The 26216-nt window shown below is 37.9% G+C and overlaps 1 protein-coding gene across 9 annotated transcripts in view; it reads right to left on the bottom strand.

The window, feature by feature from the left end:
• The window catches only part of RAD18 (RAD18 E3 ubiquitin protein ligase), a 139397-nt gene that overhangs the window by 38633 nt on the left and 74548 nt on the right, over positions 1–26216 (bottom strand). For 8 of the 9 annotated variants that reach the window (XR_015732676.1, XR_015732675.1, XM_087887899.1 and 5 more), the window contains 2 exons: positions 12244–12387; positions 6088–6220 (listed from right to left, as the gene is read on the bottom strand). Coding sequence is in view for 7 of the 9 variants with exons in the window: in XM_087887899.1 (XP_087744025.1) it covers positions 6088–6220; positions 12244–12387 (277 nt within the window). In the remaining 2 variants the exon portion in view is untranslated. Of the gene's footprint in view, positions 1–6087; positions 6221–11500; positions 11602–12243; positions 12388–26216 lie in introns of those variants that run through there. The other variant, XM_087887901.1, reaches the window with a different exon arrangement.

Below are 26216 nucleotides of genomic sequence, written 5' to 3'. Positions count from 1 at the left end.
CTAAGCCCACTCCTTCTTCCTTCCCCATTACATAAATCTCTTTTTAAGGGATTGGAAAGAATTCCAGAAGATATGTTCCGCATGCTTTCCCCAGCAGGTTTACTTCTATTAGTGCAACTAATATACAGAAAATATTAGCAGTCGATCAATATGTTGTAGTCTGCTCTTGGAACTTTATTACATATTGACAAGAAGTAAATGTAAGCTTTCAAATCTGACCCCTTTTCTTCATTTGTTCTCTGGACGTTTTCATTACATGTATAAAACTGGATAACTTAAGTTGCTAAAACTTAAAACATTTGCCAATATAACGTGTCTCCAGATTCTAAAAATTGTTTTACAGCTGAAGTGTAACTAGCCATTCCTCCTCTTCAATCTTCCCAACTGGGTAACCACAAACGTTTAACAAGAATGACCGGGAACACAATCTGGAAGGATCAAGTTAGGCTCAATTCAAACATTTTGAAATCAAAACGCAATGTGTGGGTGAAGTCACTATACACTATACCCATGATGGCAAACCTCTGGCCAGTACAATTTTCTTTTAAACTCCATGCAAGTACTAAGTCTCATCTTTAGCTTCTTTTGAAACCAGGCAAGGGCTACTAGGTTTTACCATCTGCTTAGGAATATAAAAGGCATCAAACGGCAATACAGGTAATCCTCATTTAGTAACTGCCTCGTTTAGTGACCATTCACAGTTATGGTTGTGAGAAAAAGTAATGTTATGACCAATTCTTGCATGTACGACCTTTGCAGGTCTATAAAGCAAAGGAAAGCTGAAGTAAGATCACAAGCACACTTAATTTCACTTAGCAACCATTTTGCTAAATGACCAAGAGGTCAGTCCCAATTGTGATCTCTAAACAAAGACTACCTGAATCAGTCATTCATGAGATGGTCATGTTCTTCAATGACAACTATCAAGTAGTTGACATTTCACACATGGTTTTCTCTGCACTTGGATCTCACTGATCACCTACGATCCCATCTCAGAATCATTTGTAAACTATTCCTTGTAGACATGCATTTCAAATCAATTTTAACTATTTAATTTATATATTTACAAAAAAAGCTCACAGCTTCCAAAACTGTTTAGCCCTAGCTTTAGTCTTCTGAGAAAAAAAAAAGATACTTTCTGCTCCATCAGATCATTTTTCCCGTAAAAGACCTTGATTTTTTTAATTAAGAGAAATTATATCATGCTGCCAATTAAGACAGGAAACATCTTAGGAGTTAAAAGCAAAAATGTGCTTTGGAATTCGCAGAAGCATTCCTATAGCATTTTTCTGCAGCTCCTTAAACCAAGCAGGCCTTTTCTCAAAACCACACTGCAGTTATGGACAGCTACACGATTCCAGGGAAAAAAAAAAAAACCCAAACAAAATAGTTTTTAAGGAATTGCAGGCAGGGCTTGAGAATATCCCCATATGCTCTATAAAAAGTACTTTTCTGGTTTCATATTGGAAAGAGTGCAGTAAACCCTTATCACAGTCTAACATTAGAAGTATATTTATTTTAATATAAAACTTTATTATACTTATACTATGAAAAATTGCATTAATCAGAAAACAAATTAAGATTTATAAAATTCATGTTTGAACATATTAACATGAGAGTTGATTGATATTTTTTGTCTCTTCCACCACAACTAACATTTATTTCACTGTCAGGATGATTATTTTTGCTATTGGTCAAATTAACTGACAGAATCGCAACACATTTTACTTAGGGAGCCTGAAAATAACTTTGAAGATTGGAAAGCAATCCATGAAGGATTTGAAACAGATGTTCCTTCTTGTTTGCTTCACCAGTACCCTAGCACTTCATAATCTGATTTGTCAGCAAAGGAAAAGTTTTTACTTGAAAGAGACAGCTGCGACAAACAGTAATTATTGCTGTGAAGGGTGAATTTCGTTATTTTATTTGTTTTAATAAGCAATCTGTATTTATGATCTACAGATCTAATATTAATTAAGAATGGATGAATAATTTGATAATAAAATCATTATTTTCTATAAAATTGGAATCAATTTGTACATTAATTAATGTTGGAAACAATCGCTTCATTTTATATTTATACACACAAAGATATAGACCTCTTTCATTTGAAATATTTCTATTATAGCTTATTTGGTTCAAAAGAAGAACTTAATTTTAATATAAAACTTAAATACATAGTGAAGGTTCAACATTTCATTTATTTTCATATAGAACAAGTCCACTGAAATCAGTGTGGTTTATGTTAACTAACTTCAGTATGTTTATTCTTGGCATGAGTAAGTTTGAGTCCTATCCATTATTATTTTATTAATGATTATTTCATTGACAGAACTGCCTTGTGGGATGCAAGGATTGCAAGGAGAAAAAGAAAACTGTGAATTATTAGATTTCACACTAGCACATAAATTTATATATGCTACAATTATCAGGAAACATAAATACTCCTTTGAGACAACTTCTGATGACCAGATGGATGCAACTATATTGTTTTCTTCGCAAAAGCAGAAGAAATTTGAAGAATAGCAGCGATCAGGAATAAAAAACTAAGTCTTATAAAAGAATTGAAGGAATTGATTTGATGTGAAAATTGCTTTACTTAACAATGTAGGAAGGTTTTCCCCCCTTTAGAATATGAAACTTAGATTATTGAGACTATTCTCAAAGCAGTAACATAGCAGACACTAGAGGAGGCTGGCAGAGCATTTGCCTTAAGTACTTTATCAGTGAACTAAAATAGGGTAGAGGTAGTCCTTGACTTACAACCATTGTTAAATCAATGATTAACAACAATTCAAAGTTAACAACAGTCTCAGAAAGAGTGCATAAAACACCGTGCTTGCCCCTCTAGATGCATGATAGTGATCTGAATGCTTCTTCCCACTTATGATGAGTTGCCAAGTGCAATTCTCTGCCAGCTTTCCCAAAAACTCAATGGGGAAGCTGGCAGGGAAGGCGGCAAGCTCCTGCCACCTGTTGAAGGATTTCTCCTTTCCTCCATGCAGGAGGAATTGGGAGGATGCTCATTGGGTTGCAGGAATGGGGCTTGGATATTTGGGATCCATGTTTGGTTTCTATTGCTGCAGGAGTTCCCTATCACACATGGAAGGTTACTGCCTGCCTGTCCTTTCACTCTGTCAGCTTAAGAACCACAACAAAGGATTGCAGTTTTTGAACAAAGTGATCATGTCTTGTTTAATGACCACTTCACTCAACAACTAAGATTTCATTTCCAATTATTATCATAATGATCTGTAATCTAAACTCTATCATTCCACTAGTAGGCTACATAGGTTACAGAGAAAGAAATGTAAGCAGTAACCATTCTGAGTAGGTCAGATACTACATTTAATACGTCTAGCATACTTGTGACACAAAATATCTATAACCAATGTGCTATTTTAAAAAAAGCATAAATTTATGTTAATTTAGTAAAAATAATTGTCTAGTTCTGATCGCAATTGGACCAGGGTTGCTGTTGCTAGGTGATGATGTTAAAAAGTGTGACATCACATAACATATTGTTTAGCAACAGCAATCCTGGCAGTCCTGGTTGGCACATAACCCTGAGACATAACGTAACACATGGGTAAATGGGAAAGAGATGAAGTTTCAGGTAAGAAGCACGGGGATGCAACCCCGTGGCCATGGGGTGAGGTGCTGTAGGATATGTTCAAGGAAATTGGGAGAACCAGCCTAGGCCACATGTGAACACAGCGAGGCCAGGTTGGTGGACCAACCAGAGTGACATGCATCCTTCTCTGCTGGCTTCCCCATTGACTTGGCTTGCAGAGTCAGGAAGGAAGATTGCAAATGGCAACGATATGACTGTGAGGGTATGGCAACAGCCAGAATTTTGAGGAATGATCATAAGGACCACTCATCCAGTGTCATAGAAACTTTTAACGGTTGCTGAATGAATGGGTTGGTGAGTGAATAAGGTTCTCATGTGCTCAGACTCTAAAACAGATCAAATTTATGACATCTGGACATTGAAGAACTTTTATCCTCTTCATCACAATTTTCATCTGCTACAAAAATACACATTTATTTATGTACGCATTTAAAATATTTGTATGGCTGCCCATACAAATTAACTCTGGGCAGCTAACAACAAATAGACAGAAAATTAAAATTAAAAAACTTTCATACTTCCATGCAGCATTGCAATGCTATCACAGAACCACAAATACTGGGTTCCCCTTCACTGATCCAGTGATCCAATAGGTGAGGAAAGTCATGTCTTGATGGCCTTCCGGAAGGCATGAAAGGTAGGGTCCTGTGTATCTTGAGGATGTCTGTTCTACAGAGTAGAAGCAACTACAAAAAGACCCATTTAATAAGTTCCACCAAATGACATTTAAGAGAAGAGACCAACAGTGAATCCACACATTCCAATCTAGTGGGATAGATAGCTGTATAACCATAAATTACTGATCCAATCAATTCTGGCATATTATAACAGCATGAATAATAGCTGTATTTGCCTCATTCCAACCAGGTAAATTTCATTATATATACCCATTTCTCTGCCAACTGATATTTTATATAATCAAATATTATTTTATATAATATTCAAACTCGTAGTAATCTAATCCATAATTTAATATTTAGATATGAAAATAAAAGTGCACATCATTTATCCTAGTTGCGGCTAAAATGTACATAATGTAATAATGCTGTTCAATTATTTGGCTGCAATACATTGAATTAGCATCCTTCTAGCCAGAGATGCAAAAACAATGGAAAACATCTGTTTCTTAAGTAAGCTAAACATTTAAATTTTCAAAAAGCGTTTTCTCAAGCTATAGCTGACATTGCCAATTTCCCTTTCCAAATTTCTTTATATGCTTTACATTTTCATGTGCCTATCTGCTTAATTATTTTTTTCTTAGCCACAAACATTGCAAGGCATCCCTGAAGCATGAATGAATGAAACAATATGCATATTAAGAACAGTTGAATAAGTTAACTACGCCAAAAATATTTAAAGATAAAAATAAAAACAACTGATAATTCACCAATACTACTGTCTTTCTGTTATTTTTCATTAAGAGGCTTCCAAAGGAAAGGCCATAGTTTAGTGATAATATTTAAGGTCTGGAAGCAAACGAGTTTTCCAGATATGGAAAAATATTTATCAAAACCCCCACAGAACTGCAGCCAATCCATGCAAACAACAAAGAAATAGATGAACCAATGGCTTGACTCAATCTGAGACATTTTTCTCTATCTCTATATCCATAGCTTAGAATAAGAAGGGGTTGTGTGGTAAATAAAAAGCCTATACTATACCTTGCATCTCCAGATTGTCTGGACAACTGGTAGTTGCAACAGATTTTGCTGAGCTGCAAGGAATAATATAAACCAACTTCCTAACTTTCTATCCTATTCTTTTCTAAGGATTTTTTTAGACTTGACCACAAGTTGGTAACACTGTACATTCACAATAATATATAAAGATTAATGCCTTTAAATTATAGAAAGGAGACCCATAAATTTGAGAAATCAAGGCTATTTCTGTTTTTCTGAAGGACAACTCAATATGGGTCTTGGAAAACAGTATCTGAATCTGAAGAGATTTCCAAATACAGAATGCAGCTAGACAGAAAACGAATGAGAGAAAAATAGCAAAGAATCCTGTTATACATAGCTACAGTATGTATGCTGCAATATATATCTGTCATGCAATAATAAATCTGCAAAACACCAAAAATGCTGAAATGGGAGGATGGAGAAATAGGCAACAAAGAGCTGAAATGGAAATTAACTAGATAGATGGATTATGTCAAGAAGGAAGAAATAGGAAAACACTGCTCACCATGTACGTCCTTGGGTGTCATAGGACTATGGATTTCTATGTATCAGAAAATGCAATTGCATATTAGACTATAATTTCACATCCTAGAGATAAAATGTGCAGTTACTGGAAATGCTATATATTACAGTTTTAGGTAACTGTTATCAGGTACAGAGTAATTTCAACTGTATTCAAGCATTCATCCCATTCAACACTCTACTTACATTCTGGGCCCTTTAATCACAAAAACTGCATACACACACACACACACACACACATATACACACCTGTTTGAAGATGCAGAGGACTGACAGGCAGCAAAAAGAGAGAGGTTTTCTTCCCAGGCTGCAGCTTCTGTTTCGGGGGACTGATTGCTGACAGAGGCCTGCTCACTTTGTTCTTGAACCCTTAATTTTTCTCCTAGCGGAAAGATTACAGCACAACCATAAGCAAATTGGTGAGGCTATGTTTCAATTGACTTCAAAATACCTATTTCCTTAGTATATAACTGAAACACATTCAGATAAGAACATAAGGTCTACTAGTTTTGATATTGAATAAAACTTTGGAAATCCATCCTTTAAACTACTCATTGCTAAACCTTGTAGAGTGTTTTAAGTGGATTTTATAATTATTATTTTTAAAAAAATCCTAGACTTCAAAGGCTTCAAATGATAGAACGACTTTCTGATATTGGAAGAAAAGGAATAAACTGCAAGAGAAATGAATGAGTATGTAAGCAAGAAACACTATTTCCCACCCTTCACACAGAGACTGGCAAATCTGCAGAAAGAAGCTGCTCTCCCTTCATTGAAGTCACTGAGGATAGAAATTTTACTCCTGTGAAGCTTTTCAGATCACAAGTAAACAGAGCACTTTTTGATTCAGCAAACTCAGCCTTTTTAATAAATAGCCTTTCCCAAGTCACACAGCAACACATACACGCACATTCAGATAGGTATATTTAAGTAAATAAAACTAGCACAGAAGTGGTAGGATTCAATTTTTTTTTACTACCGGTTCTGTGGGCGTAGCTTGATGGGCAGGGCGGGGCTTGGTGGGCGTGGCAGAGAAAGGATACTGTAAAATCTCCATTCCCTTCCCACTCCATGGGAAGGTTACTGCAAAATCCCCATTTTCTCCTGATCAGCTGGGACTCAGGAGGCAGAGAATAAATGGGGGTGGAGACAGTCTGAGGTGGTATTTATCGGTTCTCTGACTGCTCAAAATTTCCGCTACCGGTTCTCCAAAACTGGTCAGAACCTGCTGGATACCACCTCTGTAGCACAGTGAAAATTTGACTACAAATTTTCAAATGAACAGTAGTCAAATGAACAGAAAAAAATGTTATGTATATGAACATAGAATATAGGGTTGGACAAGACATTGGAAGTCTATTAGTCCAACCCACTGCACAAGCAGAAGATGCTACCATTCTGGACAAACAGCTCTCCAGAGTCTAAGTGAGGGTAGAAGGGTAGAGGATACTCTTAAGAGAGGGTAGAAAAAAAGGAACAAAGTTGTTAAGTAAACAAAAAAAAAAAAAGTCACCTTCACCAGATCAAAGAAATTGGGCCTGAGCACAGTGAAACCTCTCCCTTAATCCCATTAAAAGCTACCAGACTTGAAAATCAACAAGGCAAGAGTAATTGCCAGTTTTGAGAATCAACAAATCAAGGATTTGGAGGCATAAAAGAAGACTACCCACTCTTTTGGATCTAGGCTTGCCGGCTTCCAGCTATTGCCTGCCAGCCTAGTTGAGAAGGACAGGGGTAAGTGTGAATGAGTGTGTGCGTATGAGAAAGAGCATATATAGGATTGGCTGAAAGTGATTTGAGTGAGTGACCATAAGACAAACCTGGGAGTGCATGTAACACTAGAGCAGGGGTGTGAAACTCCATTTCATTGAGGGCCATATCAGGGTTGTGTTTGACCTTTGGGGGCTGAGGTGGGTATGGCCAGGGTGTCATTGGCACTTGTGGTGGCCCAAGTGCTCTGCCAGCAAAAATGGGCTCCTTAGCTTCATTTTCGGCTGCGACGGCCTCCTGCAATCCTCTGCAAGCAAAAATGGAGCTTGGGAGTGCTGCTCGCGGTCCTCGCGAGCTCCATTTTCAGCTGCAATAGCTTCCTGCAACCCTCTGCCAATGAAAACTGAGCTCAGGAGGGCTACGTGTAACCTTCCCGAGTTCCATTTTCGCTAGCAGAGGCACCGCAGGCCAATCCTTCGCTGTTTCCAGGGCAGCCCCACGGGCCAGATCTAAGCACCATGCGGGCCGGATCCAGTCTCCAGGCCTTGAGTTTGATACTCCTGCCTAGAGCAATCCTGGATTTTTTCTCACCTTGAAAAGCATTTTTTTAGTATGGTTTTATGATTTTACCTAGAAGTGTTGATCAGTCTTTCAGTGTTATGGATTGCAAAAGGATTGCAGACTGTTAGTTTGATATCCTTCCACCCAATAAGATTTATGTCCATACAGAGGAAGAATACTATTGCTGGATAAACTAAAAGCAATAACGTTTTATTCCTGGAAGCCTTTCAGATTTTGAGGGCTTCAAGGGCTGCATAAGATGTCAATAGCAAGATTAAAAAAAAACCTTGCTATTTCTGTTTATTTTTATTCATGAGAGATTTACTTTAAAAAAAAAGTCAAGATTCAGTGACAGGCCAAAAAAGCAAACTTGTTAACTTGAAAACAGTTGGGATTTAGATCTTTACAATGAAGTGATTGCCAAGATGAAAGTGCAAAATAAGAAGCTTTCCATGGAAGTATAAAAAATAAATATGTCCATAAATAAAAGTAATTATTTTTTAAAAATTTGGACCTCAATATACTCACAGGCATGCCATTCCATTTCACTGTAAGCAATAATACACTTAAAATTATTGGAAAAATAATATTAAGCAAAAGAAATCTGACACAGGAGATAAGGGGGGGAGGGGGAGGAAATCTCAGTAAATCTAATTTATACCAACATAATTCATTATTATCTCCTCATCCATCATTTCCTTGCTAACTATCCTTGCTTCTATCCTTATATAACAACTGGCTCTCATTCTCTAGACTTAATTCTTGTCTCTTTTGAAGGATCTCAACAATTCCATTTAACTGACTTTCCCAGTAGTCATCTTCCTCTCAGCCAATTTTCCTTCATGAGATTTATCTTCATTTATGAGCCCTGTATGGCCAAACCACTTCTCTCATTTCTCATACTGATCACTCACTTATGTATTTAATAAATTCGCACCCATTGATTCTTGACCATATTTGTTCTCTTTTACCATAGACACTTAAGTAATCTATTAAGGGGCTGCCACAAAGACAAGGGGGGTCAACCTATTTTTCAAAGCACCTGAAGGCAGAACAAGAAACAAAGAACAGAAACTAATCAAGGAGAGAACCAACCTAAAAATAAGGAGAAATTTTTGGACAATGAGAACAATTAATCAGTGGAATGGCTTGCCTTCAGAAGTTGTAGGTGCTCCATCACTGGAGGCTTTTAAGAAGAGATTGGACAACCATTTTTCTGAAATGATGTACGGTCATCTGCTTGGGCAGGGGACTGGATTAGAAGACTTCCAAGGTCCCTTCCAACTCTGTTATTCTGATATTCCCATTGTATTCAACTTAGTTCTATGTTTCTTCTGATACATTCAACTCTTACTTCACTTAATAAACTGAGCTGTTTTAGACAATTATTTTTGCTTCTTTTGAAATGTATCACATTACTTGTTCTCTTTCTATTAACATTTGCATCTATTAAATGCTTTTCATCCATTTTTTCATCTTTAGTAAACATTTTATTAAGATACCCAAAATCACATTCTTGTGTAATTACTGTTCCACCATATGTGTATGATTTGCACTCATTCACTCATTCTGTTTTCTGTCACTTACACCTAACAAATCAAATACTGTTAATTACATACATTATATATTCTTCAATACATCTAACAAATCTAATAATTACATCTAATAATCTAACAAAGGCTGCAAATCATTCAAGTTTTCAGCAATGAAATTGTCAGCATATAAAAGGACCTACACATTCGTGTTCTTAAGTAATATTTTTATATGTTTATCCATGAATACTTTAAAAAGCTAAGTATTCACATATCCTTTCTTACTCCTGGCTCACTATTGAATATTCATATAGTATTATATTTACTGTCACACATGCTTTAGTTCCATGGTATATCTCTCTTACAAGGAGCAAACAATCTGCAATTCCAGATTTATACGAAATATTCCATACTTCAAACCTATTCACTTTATCAAAAGACCTCTCCAAATTTCTCAATGATCTACTGAGGAACAATATGGTCTTTAATTCCAAGAAAAATTAAACAGCATTGCATTTTCCAAAATTTGCCCATTGTCATTTCTTGTATCCTTTGGATCAGAATTTTGCCCAAACGCTTCCCAGATATACTTGGTAAATTATTCCCAATGGATTCCCGTATTCATTGCTGTCACAGTAACAGTATTTTTTCCAACTGTCAGACACAGATGCTTTCTTAATATACACATTGATCAAATTACAGTCACTTGTACAAACCATAACCACATTTTTTTCAGTTCTATCATTTATATCTGCAGTTTTACTATTTTTCAATATTCTCAGAGCATTTATAATTTCCTTTTCATCATTTGTTCCCCTTGGAAATTAAAAAAATAAGATTCCATTTCAATTCTGCTTAGTTCCCGTCACTCTGCGGGAAGCACCTTATTTAGCTAACTTTGGCTAACTTCCAAAACAATTTGGGATTGCTTTGAAACAATATTTGGAAGTGGAATTTTTAACAACAATTTTTATATACATGTAAATTTTGCATGCAATGTTCCTTAATATACAATTGTTGTATGCAGTTTTTCATACCATTTTTTAAACTCAAAGAATATTTTTTTAAAAATCCAGAGAAGTATAAAAACTGATAAATGACTGAATTCTGACTACTTCTAAATTTATTAGTTAGTTTATATTAAAAAGTGAATTAAACAAATTTATAATTCTTGCTTTATAATTATGCAGCTTGCTCTAAATCATTTCACTCATATCCTTTTTCATCCTATTTTCATCCTACAACTATTGTTCTGCCCAACTCATGCCCCATACTAACATGTTCCTTACCATAAGAAATAGAGTGCATTCAGAAAGTATTCCCATCACTTTGGTCAAATTTGTTATGCTGCAGCTGGATTTTAGTTGTTGAATTTTTTTTTCCTCATTAATCTATACTCAGTACCCCATAATGACAAACATCCCTAGGGGAGGCAGATCTCCCTCCACATGGAAGATCAAGTTGAAAATTGTCTGAATCTCATTTTTTTTTTGTTTGAGATGTGGAAAAAGGGAAGCATGGCAATAAAAGATGGAATTTTATTAAGGAAATTTTAAGGGGAGGGGAAAATATAAACTATAAACATTGGTAGGATCTAGACCACTTAAATTTAAAGTTTTTTTTAAGCCTGACATCACTACTTTTTTTAACGTTACGCATTATTTCCAATTGGAAAGAAAAAAGATAAAAGTGAGAAAGTTATGGAAAACAGAGTGTTACATTAGTGAAACACAGTTTGCATTCATCTGCAATTCCGTTGTAGAAAATATAGGTCCATGTCAGCTGAGGGAACAAACCCCATAGACAATATCAGCAATAAAGATCAGAGATATAAGAGCAAAAGAAAACTTTCTCTGAAGATCTTTTAAAATGTCTGTATTTCATCCATATGAATATGAATATCTCAGCCATTCCGTATAAATAAATCTCCACAATACTTTCGGAAGGCACTGTAAATTAGCTAGAAGGAAAAGTCATAAATTGAAATCAGCTGGATAGCAGAAATTCAGACCATAAGAAAAAATAACAGCAACATTAGGAATTAGAAATGCAGGAGCCAAAAATTGTTTCTATTTTCCTGATACACAATAGAGAATATATGTATTCAGGGCTGAACTGTGAAGTCCTCAGTGCCTTCTGAGCTTATTGCTTGCAAATATTTAATTATTTTACTGGGTAACATGATCAGTACTAAACATCATCACTGATGATGTTACTAGTTAGGTAATGACATGTCTGCATGAGAATAACCAAGCTCAGAGAGCACCAAGGACTTCACAATACAATTTCCCTTTTTGTGATCTTTCTTTGATACAGAATATAGCGTAAAATAACTATACAAACTGTGTATCTTTATGATTTTAAAAACCTTATTAAAACAAATGTTATGATTCTTGTCCAATTTTAGTAAACTAGGTAGCAAACAAACAATTCACAAACATATTTCAATTGGATGCAATTCTATCTTCCAAAGCTAGAAATTTACAAAATAAAATTGGACAGGTGTTTTAGAAGTTCACTAAATCAATTCTTATGGAAATTGATATGTTTTATTTTTTGTTTAATGAATGAAATTATATTAATCATAATTAGCACTGAATACCACTGTCAGTAGTTGCTTCTTTCTGCTCTGGTCTTTCTTCTTTGTGCTCTGGTTTTTCTTCCTTTATCTGTTCTTTGCTTGCATTTTTCTTTCGTTTTTTCATTTGGTCAATTAAAAGCTGAAATTCAGCTTTGTGTTTCTTTCCTGAAAAATAAAAAAAAAAGTGTAAAGAAGATCCTTAACATGTGCATAAATGTATACCAAATTACTTATTTTATTTAAATTTTTTGGCATATTTTCATTGAAACTGAAGTCATTTAAACACAGCTTTAGAATAAAGTAAAGGAAATGTTAGGCAGAAGATATTTTGCTATTGCTTTCTTTTTGATGTACCACAAATGGTTAACTGGGATGGTTAAAATATGTTTTTTTGGCCAGTAATTTTAGCAGGAATTATTGCTAGGATAGTATAAAGAACTAGAAATATGTTCTGAACACAGAGAAAGATGTACCAGACCACCAGAATTGATGAAAATTGAACACACATTGAACAAGAATCATGGTGCTCAGCCAAACTTTGCTTATTGCGGTACCGTAGGGTTCTATGTATAATTCTATTTTGTCAGACTTCTGGCAAACATTGTTATCATCCTCAGCTTTCTCCAATATGTATGTCTTTTCACAAATGCAGCTTTTCAGGTTGTTTTGATTTCATTTACCTTCTGGACTGGCCACACTCACTGTCACTTAGTAGAACTATTCGTCCTGTTTGCATGGGTAATTAAAATGTATTAATTGTATAATGCACTGATGCTATTATGTTTTCAGTCAGCCAACTCTAAGGCAACAAGGCAAGAAAGCATGTTACATCAAATCATTCAATAGGCATCTTGTACAGTTCTGTCAGGAATCTAGTTCTAAAAATACAAAGACTATAAATCGCCAATGAAAGGACAATTTGAATACAAAGCTGTGATATATAACCAGGATGAAAAAAATGCAACAATGCAAGCCTTAATAAAATATGTTACATCAAATCATTCAACATGCATCTTCGTCAATTCTGTCAGGAATCTAGTTCTAAAAATACAAATCACAAATTAGACAATTGCTTTGAAGATTCTGATATATAACCGGATGAAAAAAAATCTGGCATTACCAGTTTAAATGCAAAATTATGTGCACTGAAATAAAATTGGATTGGGTTACTTTCTTCATATGTATGTACAACAGTCCTATAAGACAGATAAGACAGTTATAGAACGATGGACAGAACATTTGTAGGAAAGAATCAAATGACAACTAGTAGATATATCAGTCTTTCTCTATTCAACCAATTGTTCTTCTTTTATCTTTTTTTCTTGTTTTTTTTTCAACTGATAAGAGTCTCACTCTAAAACAAATCCAAATAATTATATTTATCTTAGCAGAAAATATACTCTTTAACCTTGCCAAAAAATTGGATGGTACACATGCCTTCAGATCCCAATCAAGATCATTTCTTAATCAAGCTCCATATTCAGGCATTATATAATAAAAGTACTGAAGAATTTATTAAATATTCTTTAATAGACAAGAGACAAGTTTCTGTATGATATGTGAAGTTATTTAAGCTGTTCTTTTATAACACGCTGTTGAAAAAGCAAACAAAGAAGCCCACTTGCTCAATAAATAAATAGAGGCATCTTGTTGTGGTTTGCCAGGAGCCTGCGGAGCTGGCAGCGGAGTTGGACAGCGATGAGGCTGAGGAAGAACACGGGCCAGTTCTGAAGGCTGGGGAAGGCCCGGATGAGGGCTCTGCGTCGGGGGTAGAGATGGGGCCAAGGCCATCAGGGAGTGATGTGCGAACTCCGGAGCCTCCAGAGGCTGACAGTAGAGAGGCAGAGGAACTGGAAGAGCCTGTTCCTAGTGCACATATGAGAAGAGCTGCCAGAAGGCAAGAGCAGCTAAAGCAAAGAGGACGACTCGGGAATAGGGCCAAGAGATGATTGGCCCCTCCCATAAGGCTTAAAAGACCAGCAATGGCTCTTGGCCTCTTTGTTGGAAAACGTTGATAGACATTTATTTATTATTTATTTATTTATTATTTATTTATTTAAATTTTTATACCGCCCTTCTCCCGAAGGACTCAGGGCGGTGTACAGCCATACTAAAACAACATATACCCATAAAATTTAAAAACAGTTTAAAATATATTAAAAATTTGGCCCTTATATTAAAAAACTACAAACACCCAATTAAAATTCATTTTCTAAGCCAGCCCAGCCTGTTGAAACAATAGAGTCTTAAGGGCACGGCGAAAGGTACGTAGGTCAGGGATCATGCGAATCTCCGGGGGCAATTCATTCCAGAGGGCAGGTGCCCCCACAGAGAAGGCTCTCCCCCGGGTGTCGCCAGTCGACATTGTTTGACCGACGGCACCCTGAGGGGTCCCTCCCTGTGGGAGCGTGTTGGCCAGTGGGAGGCTATCGGTGGCAGGAGGCAATCTCGTACGTATCCAGGTCCTAAGCCATGGAGCACTTTAAAGGTGGTAACCAGCACCTTGAATCGCATCCGGAAGACCACTGGGAGCCAGTGCAGCTCACGCAGGAGAGGTGTTACATGGGTGCGCCGTGTCGCTCTCATAATCACCCACGTGGCTGCATTCTGGACCAGTTGAAGCCTCCGAGTGCTCTTCAAGGGGAGCCCCTTGTATAGAGCATTACAGTAGTCCAGACGGAGGTGACGAGGGCATGAGTGTTCTTGTCTTGCTGCGCTTATCTCTTGTCGAAGTCTTCTGCTTCTGAACTTTTGCCAAGAGAAGCCTTTGGCAGTTTGCCTAATTATACCAAGGTTGGTGATTAGACTGAAGAATTTGTGTTATAAAGAATTTGTTTTGATTTAGTTTGGACTACGCTGAGAATGAGTTAATTCTCAACTGTTCTAATAAAGTCTGTTTGTTTTGGAACTGTTTGCGTCAACTACTACCTACTTGGGCCTGGGTCACAACACATCTAACCATCCTTGAAGATTTTTCTGACATGACTAAAAGCACCATGGCAGCACTTTTAAGAAATCCTGATATGCAATACCTGCTGGTCTATGACCATAATAAAGATTTGATTTATTGATATGTAGTATTTTTAAATTTAAGATGGAGACTCCAAAGACCAGTTGTCTTCAGCCATTCAGAGTTCTCACTATGTACAGTATATAACATTCAAATAAAAAAAAAGATTCAAGAAATATAAGCACCAAAAGAGAAGAGAGTATGTAAGGAATCACACATTGTCACTCTTCTAAATCTGAAATATCTTCCAATCAAAACTACCTATTCAAGGTTTTATCTTGAACTCAATGACATTAAACTTCAAGGAATAAATAATAATCCAAAATAATAGTAAAGTCTGCCAGCTGATTTGACAAAGTTTAGTATCCTTTGGGGATACTTTTGGGATACTTCCGTTTTGGGATAACTTCCCTCTCCCAAGCATTGATTTCTTCTTTTGATCCATCCAAATTCCGAACCAATATTTAAGGCAAAACTTCGATAACATCAAGGCTTTGTTCTAAAAACTTAACCTGGATGAACAACAATGATTTATACAGAATCTGTCCTGTAAGTATCCCAAATCTGATCACGGAGACAGAACTAATGGTTTCCAACTTGAAGCCTGATAAAGCTTCCTTCAATCTATATCCTTTATTGAGACTAAAGCAAATTTCCTCATAAGATGCTATTGAAGGGACAACTGGGCACATTTTATGTTTTTTATTTAGTTCAGAACACTTGTAGTATGCTCTTTCTTCAAGAACTGTTGTTGGAAGAAAAATCCAATCCGGTTCCAAGCCAGGAGAAAGATGCTGGAAATAAAATGGAGACAGGCTGCAAGAAAGGAAGTCTCGGTTTATTTGGTAGCCAGAAACTAGTGACAGCAGACGCTTCTGAGATGGCTGGCAAAATGGGGATTGGGAGTAGATGGGCTTTTATACATTCTTTGGGGCTTTGTGATTGAGATGCCTGTTTGTTGTGAAGTGTACTTTGATATGTGCTTGAGTGTGCCCTTTTTGGTATTCTAATTATTGTTGCCTGACTCCCATTGTGGCTGAGAGATCATGCCTTGTCCTTAGAGCTGGGCAGGGAATGTAGATTTTTGTTTTTCTGCTTTTAATTCTGTTAGGAAATGATAATTACCTAACTTGTTGGGTTGGCAATATATAAACCCTCAATATAGCTTTAAGACTTATTGTTGTATTGCATCATACTGTGTCCTGATTGGTTAGCTCTGTAGCCAATGTCCTTAAGAGGGAGCTTGAAACATGGTTTGTTTCTCTTTGCTGATCATTATTTCTCTTTGCTGATCATTACTGCTCTTTGCTGTGTTTGCTATTGTTTGCAACTGTTTATTGTGTATGACTATGACGACTGGTAAGAAGACTTTGTTATTGGATTATCCCTGGACTATTGTTTTACTATCTACTGCTTTATCTGTGTATGACCTGGACTGTTTATTGGACTGTGCCTTATTACTATTTCCTAAAAGTAAACACAACTTAGTGTATCTGTGTGTTGGCTGTGATTATTCGCAACTGCTCTCAGTCGCTTTCATGTGCACACCCTTGCTACTTCAGGGTTGCTCTGCGAATTCCTTAACAAATTCCATCAGCTTCAGCCTTCTGTGGGAGCTGTAGATGAAGGTGTTTTAACAGATTAACAGAGTTGGAAGGGACCTTGTAGGTCATCTGGTCCAACCCTCCCCCTCCGCCCAAGCAGGAGACCCTTGTTTTATTTATATCTGGCTTTCTGTAAATGGATGCTGAATGGCATTTATTCTCAGTAGATACAAAAGTATCTCATTCATAAAACTTAACTGTTGGAGGGACTGCCTGGAGAGTTTTCCTGGTAGTGGAGAGAAGTGAATGATTTGAGCCTCCTTTGGGGGAGGAGCTGCCTTCCTATACTGTGAAACAATATTTTAATCTAAGAGCACCAAAAAACTCTATAGCTAGGTAGAGCAATGGAAGGTCAGTGGTACAGCAGAGCTGAATAGCTCTTGCGACGGATTTAGCATGCTTCCATCTGATCCCAAAATCGTTTAGGAATATGCCTATATCAGAGGAACTAATTTGATTTGTCAGCCTTATATTTTTCAGATCCCACCATTTTTCACTCAAATAACAGGTCTTCTTCTAAGTACTGAAAAAGGCAGATCCTGTTTCACAAAGTTGTTGCATTTTATGGCTTCAGAACAGAATATTGAACTATTTCAAGGTATGTGGGGCATTAATAGATGAGAAGAATTTTGAGGTGTAGCATCCAGCCTTTGCAGTTTTATCTCTAAGGGATTCTGCCTTATGTCAAACCAGATCAAATTTCAGAGCAAAGCAAATTTCAATGCAAATGCATTTTATACATTTTTAAACATTCTCGTTTTTAGTCCTGCAGAAGTTCTTCTGCTACATGTTTCTTGAGCAATATTTTTTTTTTTCAAACATAAGGCAGAAAATAATTCTCCTTTTCAAATATTTAGACTCAAAGAAAAAAAGGAGGAAAGAAAAATTTGTATCATGATCTGGAAATATATCTGGCTCTACCATTTTTCTTTGCTATTTTAAGATTTAAAAAGAGGGTTATTTTTGTTTTTTATAGAGTGGATAATTTATCATTCAGATAGTCCTGAAAGCTTTCTGGTCTATGCACTAAGTAACAAATTACAAGACTGCTGTAAAAAAAATGTCTACACTGAAATATCTTCCAAGCTGTTTAATCTATATATTCCATGCAGGTAATCCTCAATTTACAATTAGTATCTTATCGATCATTCAAAGCTACAACAGACCCACACTGGTTTCAAAGTTATGGCCACTGCAGCACTCCCACAGTGAATAAATTTAGGCACTTGGCAATCTGCCTGTTCTTAGAAGAGACTGCAGAAATTCTGCAGCAGCCTCCGGCATACCTCTCTCCCATTCCACTCCCCCAGATTCCTACGGGCTTTGGGCTTTCTTCCCAGCCCGCCGGGCCCCTCTCACCACTCTCCATCACTGATCAATCTTCATCTTTTATTACAGACCTCCTTCTGGAAGCTCTGGAGATCACTTTGGGAAAGGAGTGTAAGCCGCTCCAGTCTTCGGCATCCCTAGGCTGTGTGGTGCCATTCCGGGGGAGGCCAAAGGGATGCTGAGGGGCGGAGCAGCTTGCTCTCCTTCCCCAACACAATCTCCAGAGCTTCCAGAAGAAGATCTAAAGAAGTTAAGTACCAATCAGTGATGGAGAGTGAGGAGAAGGGTTGAGACCCAGCAGGTGGGAAACCAAGGCCTGTGGGGACATGGTGGGAATGGAGCACGGGTTGCCTTAGGAAATGGGGGAGGCTTGGGGTAAATTGACCTGGGTGTGCACTAGGTTTCACGGAGCTTCCCCCACCTGAGGCACCCTCTGCTTGGCTTAACAACTATACTTGCAAAAATAGCGGGGAGTGGCGGTTGTTGGTCATTAAGTGAGGCAATCAAGTGGGAATGTCTCCTAATGACTGTCACAATGTGCAACTGAAATAGACAGGCTCCATTAGGATTGTAAATCGAGAACTACCTGTATATCCATGATATTTCTTTACTGAAATAGCATATCCATCTTGTTTGCCTTTAAAATTTCAAGGCACAAATCTAAATTTTTAGCTGCTTCTGTCACCAAAAAGACTTTGTGAGCCATAAATATCTTGTCAAAAGCAGGGTATTACTAAAGGGAGCTATGTTTTTAAAATATAACTACATCTACTATTTCATACTCAATTGAAGAAATATTTCATTTCATAGATAATTGAAGGAAAATAAAGGGAAACTATTAAAATAGTTTTATGTGAATAATTTCTGGGGCTTTGGTGATTCAAAACATTCTTAGCAATTATCTTTCATGTCCATTAGTGAAGTGTTCAAAAGTACTTACGCAGGTGATTTTTTTCTTGTGTCCTGTAAAAATAATGTTCCTTGTCTTTGGGCTTTTCTACCTCCTTTGGAAATGGTTTTAAAAATTGATAAGCAGTTTATTCTTTCTAGCACCTATATTTTTTAAATGTCACAAAAACACAGTAAATAGATATCAAACAATGAAGAAGAGGTATTTGCAAGTTTCAAGACACAGACTTCCTGCCACTATTTTTAATTGTCTGATCAATTAGGGCAAAGTCTTTCTGAAATTCTTTCTCTGATCATTAATGTGTTTTAAATTATTTTTTAAATTTTATATTATATTATATGTGTTTTATCTTTGGCTGTTCACCGCCCTGAGTCCTTCAGGAGTAGGGCGGTATATAAATCCAAAATAAACTAAATAAACTAAACTAAACTAAAAATGACTGCGGGTTCCTCTCTCTCTCTCTCGTCTTAATTGTTCCCTAGGCAGCATATCTTTATCTTGCCCAAGGTCATTCATACATTCTATTACATTAATTAGAAAAGGTTGTGTAGAGTTTCTTTCTTGTAACTATTCAACAACTGGAAAAAGCAATAGACAATTCTGCTAAATAAAAAGATTAGCTGAGAATACTATCCGATTAATCATCATACATGCAAAATTTATTAAAACATCAAAAGTTTGTGAAACTGCTTCCTTCAGGCAGGCAGGCAGGAACAAGAGCTATATTTTAGAAAAATAAAATTATCTAACATATTAAAAACAGGAAAATAGTAATGAACTTCTGATTAAGAAATCAGATGGATCTTCCTTGGAACAACATGAATCTTACTCCTTTGTCCTTACTCCTTTTCTGCATATTGTATTATTTATATTACTTTATTTCAGGCCTTTACATCTAAGAAACAATAAAACTTGGCACATAAAAGAAGGCCTCCAAAGAAGAACTCAGTGGGAGAAAATAATCCTTGAATTACCTTCATCCTAAATTGTTCAGGATTTTAAATTACGTGCAATAAAAACAAGCCATTGTAGGATTTCAGCAGAGATGTTACAAGCACCTATACACAGCCCATATTAATAAATGGGCTACTCCATTCTGGACAAAGTGCACCAATCTTATCTGTGCAGTTAAGCAGCATCAGGAATTCCCCTTGTATTTCCAGTTATTGGCTATCTGTCAACATAGACAGTTTGAGAAGAAGGGTGAAGGGATAGTGATTGGGGAAACAATTACATAAGTATTAGAAAATACAGACATCCAAGCTATATTGAGAATGACCCCAGAAGAGTAAACACCTGTCCCTATTACTGTATTTACTACATCAGTATACTACATACTGAGGAGAGCTCCAGAGAATTGATGGCAATAGATTTGGTCTCTTCCTCTCCTCATATATTCCAACTAATAACAAGCTTATTTTCAAGTTAACCTCAAGTGGTTTCAAAGATAGCAATGAATTTCTTATTCTCTTGGTTCTCAAGTCACTACCTTGCTATTAATTATATTACCCGTGTGTCCTTGGTTTTGGACTTATCGGTCCAATGGCTTAAAAGAATAGTGATTGCTTCATAAACCACAGGCATATTTCTGTCTTCAAAGGGTCTGATCTCATCCTGGACACTTAAAAGACTCAAGTATAAACTTCACAGTTGTCCAGCAAAGTCTCAGGTTAGCACTTTTAGATTTCTAAGTACTGAAGTACAAAAATAGATGCAAGCATTAAAAGTTTATTTTTATAGAGCCAAATTATATTTCAAAATTAATTTTGCATTTCTTTGCACTTCCCAGAATTTATACAGATAGACAAGTGAAAAATCACATAATTTTTTTTCTCTTGTCCTTATAATATTCCTTGCATTAAGGAAAACCAGTACAATTTGGCATTTCTTGTCAACATTATACACAAATCTCTGGCTCAATGCAATGTATCTCGTTCCAAGATGGAGACCGTGCATTTACACTGATGAATAGATTACCACAAATTCTGTGAAAATTGTCTTACCTGCATGTACATAAAAAGAACACTTTTTATGGTTATGGTTCAATACTTCAATTTTTAAATGCACTAGCTGTATTGTTATTACTAAAATGAGAAAAACATTGCTGAATCCAACTTTCTCTATGGGAGCCCTTAACATTGTAGAGTTAAAGTTCTACAAACATTTCACTTTTACCACTGTTCACGTGAGTAACTATTAAGTACCTGCAGTGACTCCCAACTCATACGAAAAGAATTAACATAAACGAGAGAGAAAGCCACTTTGGTCAAAAAATTAAGGGACCAAGCTAGAAACCAGGAGATTCTGAGTATTAGTCCTGCCTTTGCCATGAAAGTCAGGTGGGTGACCTTGTCCCTCTCTTTCAGCCCAAACCACCTCACAGGGTTGTGCTTGTAGGGAAAATAGGAGGAGGAAAGAGTATTATGTATCTTCATTGCCTTGAGTTATTAATAAAATTAATAAAGGTGAGATAAAATCTAAAAAATCATTAACAAGGAGGAGTTAAAACAGATGTTACTCAGAACGAATGTCCTCGGCACAATTCTCATTCCTTCAGATTATGTTAAGTATACAACTGAAGCCATACTTGAGAAAATATACCCACAAAAATTAACAATTATTGCAGTAAATATAATGCTACTGTAAATATAAAGGCAAGGGTTCTGTTTTTCTGATTCATTATGAAAGCTGAAAGCAATAAACAATATGAATCCAAGTATAATGAAATTTTTAAAAAATTAAGTTAAAGATTTTATATCCACACACATGTACACAAAATGAGAGAGTGAGTATATAGTCTTCTCTTAAATAATTAAAAAAAAAATTCCCTATTTTAAAATTACTTTCATTTAGAGTAATTTCTAAACCTGCTTCTATTAAGGCAGTCAAGAAATTTATTTTATTTTTATTTCCAATTTATATACCGCCCTTCTCCCTGAGGACTCAGGGCGGTGTACAGCCAGAATTAAGAACATGAAATACAAATATTAAAAACAATTAATATATATATAAATTTGGCCCAAAAATTAAAAATCACAAACCAATTAAAACATTTAAAAATTTCTTCTTAAGCCAGCCTGGCTTGCTGGAAAAAGTGGGTTTTAAGGGCACGGCGGAAGGCACTGAGGTCTTGGATTCTCCTTATCTCTGGGGGCAACTGATTCCAGAGGGTAGGTGCCCCCACAGAGAAGGCCCTCCCCCTGGGGGTCACCAGCCTACATTGTTTGGCTGATGGCAACCTGAGGAGGCCCTCTCTGTGGGAACGCACAGGTCGATGGGAGGTCGTCGATAGCAGCAGGCGGTCTCGAAGATAGCTAGGCCCTATGCCATGGAGCGCTTTAAAGGTGATGACCAACACCTTGAAGCGCACCCGGAAGACCACCGGGAGCCAATGCAGCTCGCGCAGGAGCGGTGTTACATGGGAGCGCCATGCTGCTCCCGTCACTACCCGCGCTGCTGCATTCTGGACCAGTTGGAGCCTCCGGGTGCTCTTCAAGGGGAGCCCCATGTAGAGAGCATTGCAGTAGTCAAGGCGAGAGGTGACGAGGGCATGAGTAACTGTGCACAAGGAATCCCGATCGAGAAAGGGCCGCAACTGGCGAATCAGGCGAACCTGACAGAAGGTCCCCCTGGTAACAGCCGTCAGATGTTCCTCCAAGGACAGCTGCATATCCAGGAGGACTCCCAGATTGCGAGCCCTTTCTGTGGGGGCCAAAGACTCGCCCCCAATAGTCAGTGATGGAGTCAACTGACTATATCGGGATGCCGGGAGCCACAGCCACTCAGTCTTGGAAGGGTTGAGCTTGAGCCTGTTCCTCCCCATCCAGATCCGCACAGCCTCCAGGCACTGGGACATCACTTCAAGGGCATCGTTGGGGTGGCCTGGGGTGGAGATGTACAGCTGGGTGTCATCAGCGTACTGGTGGTATCTCACCCCGAAGCCACGGATGATCTCGCCCAGCGGCTTCACATAAATGTTGAACAGAAGGGGCGAGAGGACCGATCCCTGCGGCACTCCACAGATGAGAGGCCTCGAGGTCGACCTCTGCCCCCTGCCAACACAAACTGCGACTGGTCGGAGAGAAAGGAGGAGAACCACCGCAACACGGTGCCTCCCACCCCCAACTCTTCCAGCCGGTGCAGCATGATACCATGGTCGATGGTATCAAAAGCCCCTGAGAGATCTAACAGGACCAGAACAGAGGAGCAACCCCTGTCCCGAGCCCTCCAGAGATCATCAACCAACGCGACCAATGCCGTTTCCGTGCTGTGCCCAGACCTGAAACCCGACTGGAACGGATCTAGATAAGATGTTTCCTCCAGGAATTGTGGAAACTGTCACGCGACCACACTCTCAACAACCTTCGCCATGAAGCGAAGGTTGGAGACAGGACGGTAGTTGGCCAATATTGCCGGATCCAGGGACAGCTTCTTGAGGAGAGGCCTCACCACCGCCTCTTTTAAGGCAGCGGGGAAGTGACCCTCACTCAACGAAGCGTTGATAACACCCTGGAGCCAGCCTCATGTAACCTCCCGGGAAGCCAGTACCAACCAGGAGGGACACGGATCCAGTAAACATGTGGCCGCACTAAGTCTCCCCAAAATCCTGTCCACATCATCGGGAGTCACAGCATCAAACTCCTCCCAGGTAACATTCTCAAGACTATTCCTCGTCACCCTGCCCTGATCTACCCAGTCAGAATCCAAATCCCCCCGGATCTGAGCAATTTTGTCATACAGGTATTGTCCGAAATCCTCCACCCTGCCTTCCAAGGGATCCTCCCGCACTCCCGGATGGAGCAGGTCACCCTAAACAGGGCGGCCGGACGATTCCCTGATGACGCAATAGAGGCGGAAAACTAATTAAACTTTGCCATCTTTATCGCCACTAGGTAGGCCTTAATATGCGACCTTACCAGTGTTCAATCAGATTCAGCGAGACTGGCCCTCCAACCGCTCTCCAGGCATCTTTTCCGGCGCTTCATTTCCCTCAGTTCCTCAGTAAACCAAAGAGCCGCCCGGGATCGGCACCGGGTCAGAGGCCGCAAAGGCACGACTCAGTCCAAGGCCCCACCAGCCGCCCGATCCCAGGCGGCTACCAGGTCCTCGGCTGAATCATGTGCTAGATCCTCAGGAAATGGCCCAAGCTCCATCTGGAACCTATCAGAATCCATCAGGCGCCTGGGGCAGATCCATTAATTGGGACCGCCTCCCTGCGGCGGGGGTAGCGGTTCGAAGATCCAGGCGAAGGAGTGAGTGGTCAGTCCATGACAAGGGTTCCATGTCTATATCCCCTATAACAAGACCACTCAACCACTGGCCAGAGTGAAATGAAATGAAAAGACTAGCTGGTCATAATGTAAACTATAGTTTTCTACTTGCGCATTTACTTCCACCTCTGACCATGCTAGAATAGCTATAAATAGAGTTTGAAACAAACCCTACTGTATTAAGCTAGCTTGTTTTCACCTATTAACATTATCATTAAGACTAATGACAGTTTATGTTTTGCAGTTATAAATTGCAAACTTCAGATCCTAATCTAAAACAGAACCATAAACTTCCAACGTCTTCTTCATAGTTGCACCTGAATAGGGAGCAAAAAGGAAATGAACAAGACAGCCCAGAAAAGATGTTGGGCTCTAAAGGTCATATTTTATGTCCAACATAGCTATAAACACATATGGCTATGTATTTGAAGTATTTTGTACACTTCAAAAATGTCATATAAAGGCACAACCTTTCTCTCTGGAAAGAAAACTTTGTGGATGGCAACAGGATTGTAACCGTTGAGGATTCCTAGAAGCACAGAGAAAGAAGGTATATATATCAATAAGCCTACGTAGAAAAACAAATTAAGAACCATTATCACCCTTAAAAATTGTCAAAAGATTACATGTGAATGCTGACAAGGAAGTAGCAGAAAATTAGGAGAGAGAATTTAAGGCAGGGTTCTCAAACTTGCATCATCACGGCAGTGTCACGTGACATATTGCAACTTTTCCCCCCTTTGCTAAACAAGGCATGGGCATGGCCAACGTGTGATGCATCCGGCCCACGGGCCACAAGTTTGACACCCCTGATCTAAGGAAACTTCTGTGCTTAAGTGCTTTCTGCTAATATAACACATCTGGTGCAATGACCCATTAGATTGATGTATTCTGGCTCCTTCCATGAGTAAAATTTATGATGAAGTCTATCCTCAGCTAGAGAAGCTCACTTGGGCCAGTTATTATTTTTCAGCTTAGCCTTCTACAAACAATTCTTCTTGGGAGGATAAAATGAAAAATGCATGTACTACTGTATAAGCTTCTAAAAAAAGCTGGTATATATATAAACCTAATGAACAAATTAAGAACAATAACTATAAAGCTCCTACCATTTTATAAATGTTAATAAGGTAATATCTAATACATGGAGAGTTATATTGTGACAGTATCCAATAGTTGGGTGGTGTTATTCATCCTGTTAGGACATGCTTACTGTTCTTTTACATAGCTGATCAGAAAAGATAACTCACTTTTCACACAGACAGAAACCTTCCCACAGAAAAATAAGAGCTGATGTGCAGGCAAATAGGAGGATGGAGCTAGAAGACTTATGAAAAATTGAGGAAAGGAGGAGAAAAATTATAGTTGGTGTATCAAAACTTTGCCAGAACAAAAATAGAAAACCTAGTAATGCTTGACAAGGAGCACATAAATCAAGTATCTCTTTTACGGTGTTATTACCACATATCAGAAAGACTTGAAAGGAGGTGGGAGAATGGGGAACAGCCTCATACAAGAGACATATGGAAATGCTTTAGGTAAATGCCATTTGACTTACATTAAATCTCCCTTTTTCCTTTCAAAACAGAATCTTAATCATAGGCATAAAGTTCAGACATTTCAAGCAACTTTCCAAGATAGTTCCAAGTTAATGTTATTATTCATGAAGATGGACTAACAAAAAGAGTAAACTTATTATAGGTAAAATTGTCATGGAGAAAAATATTACGCATTCCAAAAGCTTGACATTGGATTTACATAGTGTTTTACCCTAACAGAAAGTGTTACGGTGTTGTCATTTTTATTATTTTTTAGATAATTTTTAAGATAACTAGTTGGGTCATTGTTTCAGACATATTTTCTTATTTAAG

This window comes from Pantherophis guttatus, chromosome 2 (genome assembly GCF_059756535.1).
Source record: "Pantherophis guttatus breed Tessera chromosome 2, ASM5975653v1, whole genome shotgun sequence".
NCBI classification, from domain to species: domain Eukaryota; kingdom Metazoa; phylum Chordata; class Lepidosauria; order Squamata; family Colubridae; genus Pantherophis; species Pantherophis guttatus.
This window is presented reverse-complemented; position numbering and strand designations above follow the sequence as displayed.